The following is a 7,860-nucleotide window of genomic DNA, read 5'->3' on the forward strand; positions in this document are numbered from 1 at the left end:
CTTTCATATATATATAAATAAAAATACAGATATGTATATAGAATGTTAGTATGCCTGTGAACAAAACCTTCCCAATAGTTTGCCATTATAAAGGATATTGTAAATATTTCGGTTAACCTTAAAAGCAATTAAGCATTAGGGGTATTGTGGAATATAGAGGTCTAAATTGCAACCTGCTGATCAATCCTGTTCATAGCAGTGATTTGACCTTTCTTAGTCCAGATGGGTGAGGGATTATTTATCTCGACATGTATCTTAACAGTTTTAAGAAAGCAGCCTTTTCTGTTGAATGCTGATGGACAGTTGATGGACCAAAGTACTACTTAGTGTTTTAAATCTAGTAGAGGTGCTCTTTATGTATTACAGATGGAGATTATTGATAGGTGCTCTCAGGTATCCAGCCTAAGCAAAGGAAAAATCATTGAGCGCATTCCATTCTTTTTGGGTTCTTAAACTGCATTTATTGTTATGGAATCTGAGTGCGTTCCTGTGGTTCATTAAGTGATTAGACTGTCATCTCTGTAACAGATTGTTAATCCATTACCCTCTCTCTGAGGAAAATTGTACTTTTGAATTGCTTTTTAATTTTGTTTCACTGTGAAGTGCTCTGAGCTGCTATTTGTGAATTTGGGTCAAAGCAGGAAGTTAGGCATGCACAAAGAGTAAATACAGTAGAGCTACTGAGTGACTTCTCATTTTATCAACTCTTCATTTGGACAGGATACAATTCTGGCAGAACTGCTTCAAATCAATAAAGAGTATATAGTTGGATATCACGAACATGATTCACTCCTGGACCACAAGGAGGAAGAGGAACTCACCGAAGAAGAAAGGAAGGCAGCATGGGCAGAATATGAAGCAGAAAAGAAGGTAAAGCTATCTAATCAGGTTTACGTATATGAAAATAACCTTTCCAGATTTAAATACCACTTACCTTTTCAGTTTGTTTTGGGGAAATTAATTTTCTTATAGGCCAAGAAATGGATACGTAAAGCAAATTTTGACATATGAAAAATGGAGATATACCGTGTCTTGTTTGCTCTTTCGATGCTGGTCTTTTGTGTGTATTTTCTTTGTTACTTTAATTTAAAAGTTAATTTTTCTTTTTACACACACATTTTTTTTCTATTTCATGATAAAACTCAACTGGTGTCCTGTGTAATACCTCTCTTTTACCATTTGAGGGAAATTTCTAGCTCCGTTAAAGGTATACAGTTAATTGCAGAATTTTTTGTCACGATCCCACAAACGTATAAGCATTTGCCAGAAAGGACCTAAAAGCTTGCTTCCCCCCCCGCCCCAGTTATTCCCTGTCTCTTGTTTATTTGATGTTTAAGCAGGTGGTAGAATGAAGAAAATTGTAAATTGGCTACAGGTTTGGGATTTTTTTTTACTGCAAAAGGAATATGATAGCTTGGTGTAACTGGAGTCTAATAGCAGAAAATTCCTGGAAAGGCAGAGTTTGGTATTCAGATCTGATCAGTAATCTGAAAGTACAAAAAGTGGATGTATAATTGCCACTGACCATCTTGAGTGAACAAATAACAAATAAAATGGAGTATTGAGAGAAGGTTTTGTGAGGGAGAAGAAATAGGAAGATATAATACAGTAAGCACTGAACTTGTCCTATGAGAAATCCATATGGGAGGTGAGCTTTATATTCCTGCTAATAAATTATGCTTTTCACTTCCTCAAAATTTGATTACAGTCAGGTCAAACTCAACATTAAGTAGCAGGTTTGCAATATTAAAAGTGCATCTTAAACAACTTAAGATATACTAATAAGCCTTGGTCATTTTTTTTCTTAGTATACCAAATAATTATAATTAAGCTAAACTCCCGTATTACTCAAGACTAGAACTTAGGTTCCTCTGTGATTAAAATGTCCTTCTGAATTGAGGTTTGGAAAGGATCTTCAGTTTACTGAGATAGGTTAGCCTTCATGCGCAACGTACAGTGCTTGTAGCCTTCTCTAAGGGCTGATTTGTTTGCATATGGTATTTCATGCGTTATTATAGAAGACGATGAATTATCGGAGTTACTCAAATATAAGTGCATTTTGTGTTGTGTTTTTTTTTTTTAAGGGCTTGACTATGCGTTTCAACATGCCAACTGGGACCAATATGCTTCCCACAAATTTCAACTCTCAAACACCATATATTCCTTTCAATTTGGGTGCTCTGTCAGCAATGAGTAATCAACAGCTGGAGGTAAGTAGCAATCCAAGTAGCGTAACATGTCGGTGTTGCTGTAAGCATGTTTTTTTTCCGTCACAAATAACGGATAATGTCATTCTTAAATATCTTGATACTTATGTAATTGTATCCTGTTTTTAATAGGGTTTTTTTGTGTGTGTGTGTAGCTATATTGAAGTCTAACTTGTATGCATTCTCTGCAGACGTTAATTACCACATCTAGCTTTCTACCTCCATCTGTCTTCTCTCCAAGAAGGAATGGAGAGAGGAACGCATGCTCTGTTCCTCAGTTACCTCAGGTCTTGGTTTGCCATCTTAGCTGAAGTAGCTGAGGGCGTTTCTTCCTAATAAGATGCCAGGCTGTGAACTGCAGGAGCTGAAGCACAGTTGTCTTATGATACCTACTAGTGTCTGGCGAGGAGTCTGTGCTAAAGAAGTGAAAACCTCTAACAAAGCGTGGAAATCAGGGGGACCTGTGTTGAATATACATGAGGAATAATACACAATATATGCCAGTATTATGCCAGAATAATAATTTATTATTTAAATAGATAATTTAGCGTAATAGATAATATTTTGAGCACATAGAATGAGTTGAAACTGTAACCTCATCAAAGTCAGTATCGCAGAAAATTTGCCTGGGTGGAAATGTAGCACTCCTGTGATGATCTGAAAACCTTTGGGTACAAAAATAGTTTTCTATAAACACTGTCCACTGTACAAATTGGCAGATTTATACATGTTGTTCAGTTACTCTGTGCTGAAATTCAGTTGTGTGGAAGCTTAGACTCATTGACTTGTGGAAATTGAGAGAAAAAAGTAAAGTCTAGGTACATAAGGCAAAGATGAAGAAAACTTACAAAAGGTTGGCAAAGAAATGTGTTCTTTGTGCTTTATAATTAATTTTCTGTGTTTTTTCAGGACCTTATTAATCAGGGAAGAGAGAAAGTCGTGGAAGCAACCAACAGTGTAACTGCAGCAAGAATTCAGCCCCTTGAAGACATCATTTCAACCATAGTGAGTGAAATGGATAACTGTAGGTTTAGAACAGGAGGTGGGAAAATGTTATCGGGCAAAGAAATTACTATTGTATATGGTCACTCAGCTAATTAATTGCATTATTAATGAATATAATTTCCAGTTTGTATTGACCTTTATCCCTGCAGCTTGCAATAACCCTTAATGGTATCTAGATGGCATAGAGCCTTAGAGGACTAGCGGTTTAGGTCCATAATTATTTGCCATGCTCTGAAAATGCTGATTTTATACAAATAATAATAATAATAATAATTATACACAAAATAAGATGTATTTCCTATATCTTGTCTCTGTCTATCTATCTATCTATCTATCTTGGCATAACACATTTCTCACTTGCTCCCAATAATCTAGAGGTGTATTACCTTAATTAGCAGTTAGAAGAACTAATAACTCATAGTTCAGATTCTGGTGGAGTATAATTTTGCATTTACTGGAAATTGGGCCGTGTTTTAACTCTTGACGCAACTCTGAACATAATGCAAGAGCTCGGTTACCATTAGGCTTTTGTTAAAATGACTAGTGCCAAGAAGGTTTTGTTTTTTCTTCCTTTTCAGTGGAAAGAAAATGTAACACTCACAGATAGCCAAGTACAGGCCCTGGCACTAAGCAGACAGGCAAGCCAGGAGCTTGATGTCAAGCGCCGAGAAGCCATCTATAACGATGTCCTTACTAAACAACAGATGGTAAAATATCTAAAATTTATTTCATCAACTGTCCGTGTTTGAACTGGGATGTTGAGTATGGACCTTGCATGTGTGTGTTCGTAAAACAGAAGCATATGTTTAGGTGCATAAATATGTACTTACAGAATGTGTGTTTCAATGGATCGAGTATTTGCTGGCGTTGTGTAACGCTGTATGACACGTAACATCAGGAGGTGGTGACTTCTGCAGTCTGTTGGATTGCATTGCTCAGCCGCATCGAAGGAGACTCCATGAGAAGCTCATTTAAAAAAAAAAATACTCGCCAGATTTTCCTGTTGAAGTAGTTTGCTTGAAGGTCACGAGGCTTAAAGAGAAATCTGATTCCCGGAGCTCAGAAAGCAGCTTACGAAAAGCACATCTTAGAAAGTATTGGGAATGTTTTTTCAGCTTAGAATTATTTTGCAAAATCTGAAAGTTGCCTGGATTATGTCAATGGGAAGCGTTTTCTCTTAGGCAAACATACATTTAGTGACAGTCCGCGTGCAGGACTTTCAAAGGGAAGATAAATGGTACCTGACAAATAATGTTGTAACTTATACCTGGGAATAATTTCACAGTATAGCGCATGTTGCCGTAGCAACTTACCTAAATGCTGCATGCAATACAATAGGCAAGTCATTAAGAGAACTTAGCCCTAAATGGTGTTACTAAATGGTTTCTGCAGTAATCAGCTTGTGAATACCATCACATTAGTGATGGTGATAACAATGGTGCTTTTTTTCCTTCGGCCATGCTATCCCGAACAAATTGATTTTAACTCTGAACTTGATACTTGCAGCATTGAGACGGGTGGCGCAGTTATAACAGCTCTGCTTTCCCTTCACAGTTAATCAGTTGTGTTCAGAGGATACTTATGAACAGGAGACTACAGCAGCAGTACAATCAGCAGCAACAGCAGCAGATGTCGTACCAGCAAGCAGCAATGAGTCATCTCATGATGCCAAAGCCTCCAAATTTAATCATGAATCCTTCCAACTACCAACAGATAGATATGAGAGGAATGTATCAGTCAGTGTCTGGTGGTATGCAGCCACCACCGTTGCAACGAGCACCACCCCCAATGAGAGGCAAAAATCCAGGGCCTTCCCAAGGGAAATCAATGTGATTTTGCACTAAAAGCCTAAAGGATTGTTAAAATCAGAGAAAGAACTTTTATTTTTTTAGGAATCAATGGCTTAACAGAACTCAACTGTAAAAAAAAAAAAAAAAAAATAGTTTGGTTGGTCCCCTTAAATGCCATGTTCCATATTAGTGTTTCACCTTTGTTTAAATAGGACATAATGTTTTCCCTGTTGTCAGTGATGTTGCCTAGAATCTTCTTACATATGTTGAGTACAGGAGATAACAAGTTGTTTTCAGTGAAAACAAGTCCTCCCGTAACAGTAGCATCTCCACAGGTTTCCTGTCTAAACTCCTATGCTTGCTTTTAGTGGCTGGGGAGCAGTCATCAGATTTGCGAAGCTTAGGAAGGACTGCAGGTCTGTATGTTTCAGTATGCCATATGTGAGTTGTAAACAGCTGAGTTCTTGATTAGAGTTGATTCCTCAAATTATGGAATACTTTTCTGCTTACCCATTTCTTTATATTAGCGGGAATATTACAACAGAAATAGTCTAGTTTCCTTATGACTGAGGTCTGGACTCATACTATATCATCCATGCTGAATGAAACGGGAACTGAAAATACTCTTTGAAACAGAATTGAGTGCAATATTCTTAAATACTACTGCTCTGAAACTTTTGAGTCGTGCAGTTACATAGAAACTGTGTATACAGCCTTAAATAGTGACTTGGGGAAGGTGACTGTTCTTCCCTGGTCTTCTGCCATTTTTTATTTTCAGTTTTACGTGATGGAATAACACATGGTGATCTCAGAGTTGGAGATGTTTTTCCTTCACACGCTCATTTACGCTGCGCGGAGTCCAATACAAAGCACATTTCTGTTAACTCCTCAATGCTGGTGCTACTGTCTTCTCCCACTGCCGGCAATGGGAGACGGCCCAAGAAAATTAAAATCCTGGTATTTTGGGGGTTAAAAAAGTGATGGTGGCTAGGGTCAAAACCCTGTTACATAAACAACTTTAAAATGGCAGAACCATTGCTGATTTAAAATCGAAACAGAGAAAGTGCTGAAGCAACTTCCAGAGCTGCCAGAACAGTGAAATAACTTTTCCTCTATTAGATAAGAGTTTTGGTTATGCACTCCTCCCCATTCCCTTTCCTTTGTGTGAAAACATGATTTAGTACACAAAGAGCTTGATTTTTTTGTTTTGTTTTGTTTTTGTTTGGGATTTTGGGGTTGGTTTTATGTAGACCAGAGATAAATTTCTGGTTTATTATATATCATTAGCACTCTCTTTATCCACACTTTTTGTGCTTGTGAAGATCTAATTAAATACAAATAGGGCTTTTCTTTGAATATAGTTTGTTTGATTCTTCCCCCCTAAAAAAAAAGTTTATAATCTGGGGGTAGAAGTAAGTGACAGGAACATTTGAGGCAACGGTGTATCGACTACAGAGAACTCTGGAGAAACGAGCGGATGGAGACGTTTGCTCCAGATATTGCTGGACTCCTCTGACATGAACTAAAATTGTTTTGGTTTCTGGAAGGTTTCTTGCAGGAGTTTGAGTTCTTGCCCTGAATGGACAAGTGGTTTTTTTGCATCTAAATATGCAAATCTTACGCGACATTTCATTTTGTGATTGAAACTTGGTTTGTGATCTGAACAGAGTTTGTTTGATCTGTTGCAAAACCAGCTAACAAGTTGCTGTCTTGGACTCTTATTACAAGATACCACAAAAGAACCTCCGTATGCTCTAGTGCTTTGCCAGCTCTACAGTTAAATTTAATTTAGGGGGAGGGGAGCAAAGAGAGACGTATCCACACTAGAAGAAACAAAATGTGAGACACGGAGACAAACATTTGAAGGCAAATGTACTCTGGGCAACTCTCACCGATATTCCTACGTGTCGTGAATAAGAGAAATACTTTCTACCAAACCTGGGAATGTTCAATGGAGTTTTACAGTAACTCAAAGACTTAAATGTGGAAGTTTTAGGCAACATTTAAAGGCACATTTTTTTTCATTCTGGACAAAACTATGGATAACAGAAGACTAACGCATAAGAAGAAATCCGAGATAAGCATTGAAATAAAACTTGGACCACTTTGCATACATGTTTCTCACTTGACATTTTAGCTGCATAACAATGTGCTTTGAGTATAACATCAAGCTTTAACAAATATTTAAAGACAGAACATACATCAATAAGATAATGAGGCTCACTTTTATATTTGTTTTAGATGTTTTAACTAGATGAAATGGCTTAAGATGACGAATAAAAATGTTGCTTGTAATACAGTTTTGCCTGCTAAATTCTCCACATTTTGTAACCTGTTTATTCCTTTGGATGTAAAGCGTTTTTGCTTAGTATTGTGATATTGTATATGTTTTGTCCCAGTTGTATAGTAATGTTTCAGTCCATCAACCAGCTTTGGCTGCTGAAATCATACAGCTGTGAAGACTTGCCTTTGTTTCTATTAGATGGCTTTTCAGTTCTGTATTAAATATCTTAAGTACTATAGAAAAGGTGTCACCTCTTCCTATAAGGCTGTTTTGTAATATATATAAGGACTGGAAATGTGTTTTTAAAGAGAAGAAGCATTCAAGTATGACGATATACTATCTGTGTTTTCACCATTCAAAGTGCTGTTTAGTAGTTGAAACTTAAACTATTTAATATCTCATTTAATAAAGTGACCAAAATACATCAACGTGCCTTGTGCTACATTCGCAGTACAGCGTTAACTCCGCAGGGACACAGGCTGAGAACGTGTCTGTTGAGAACTGCGCTGCGCTCTGAGTTTAAGCTCTCTCCTTTTTTCCACAGCGAGGTACCCGTGACTGGATGTAGCCGTTA

The 7,860-nt window shown here is 37.2% G+C and overlaps 1 protein-coding gene across 2 annotated transcripts in view; it reads left to right on the top strand.

Annotated features, from left to right (window-relative positions):
• The window catches only part of ATRX (alpha thalassemia/mental retardation syndrome X-linked), a 77,354-nt gene extending 69,644 nt beyond the window's left edge, over nt 1–7,710 (top strand). For both annotated transcript variants that reach the window (XM_009327851.1, XM_009327849.1), the window contains 5 exons: nt 721–870; nt 2,085–2,210; nt 3,117–3,212; nt 3,791–3,919; nt 4,767–7,710. In XM_009327851.1, coding sequence (XP_009326126.1) covers nt 721–870; nt 2,085–2,210; nt 3,117–3,212; nt 3,791–3,919; nt 4,767–5,045 — 780 coding nt within the window. In that variant the 3' untranslated portion in view covers nt 5,046–7,710. The remainder of the gene's footprint in view (nt 1–720; nt 871–2,084; nt 2,211–3,116; nt 3,213–3,790; nt 3,920–4,766) is intronic.
• The last annotated feature ends 150 nt before the right edge of the window (nt 7,711–7,860 follow it).

The sequence above is a fragment of the Pygoscelis adeliae genome, unplaced genomic scaffold (assembly GCF_000699105.1).
Source record: "Pygoscelis adeliae isolate BGI_AS28 unplaced genomic scaffold, ASM69910v1 Scaffold14, whole genome shotgun sequence".
NCBI lineage: Eukaryota > Metazoa > Chordata > Aves > Sphenisciformes > Spheniscidae > Pygoscelis > Pygoscelis adeliae.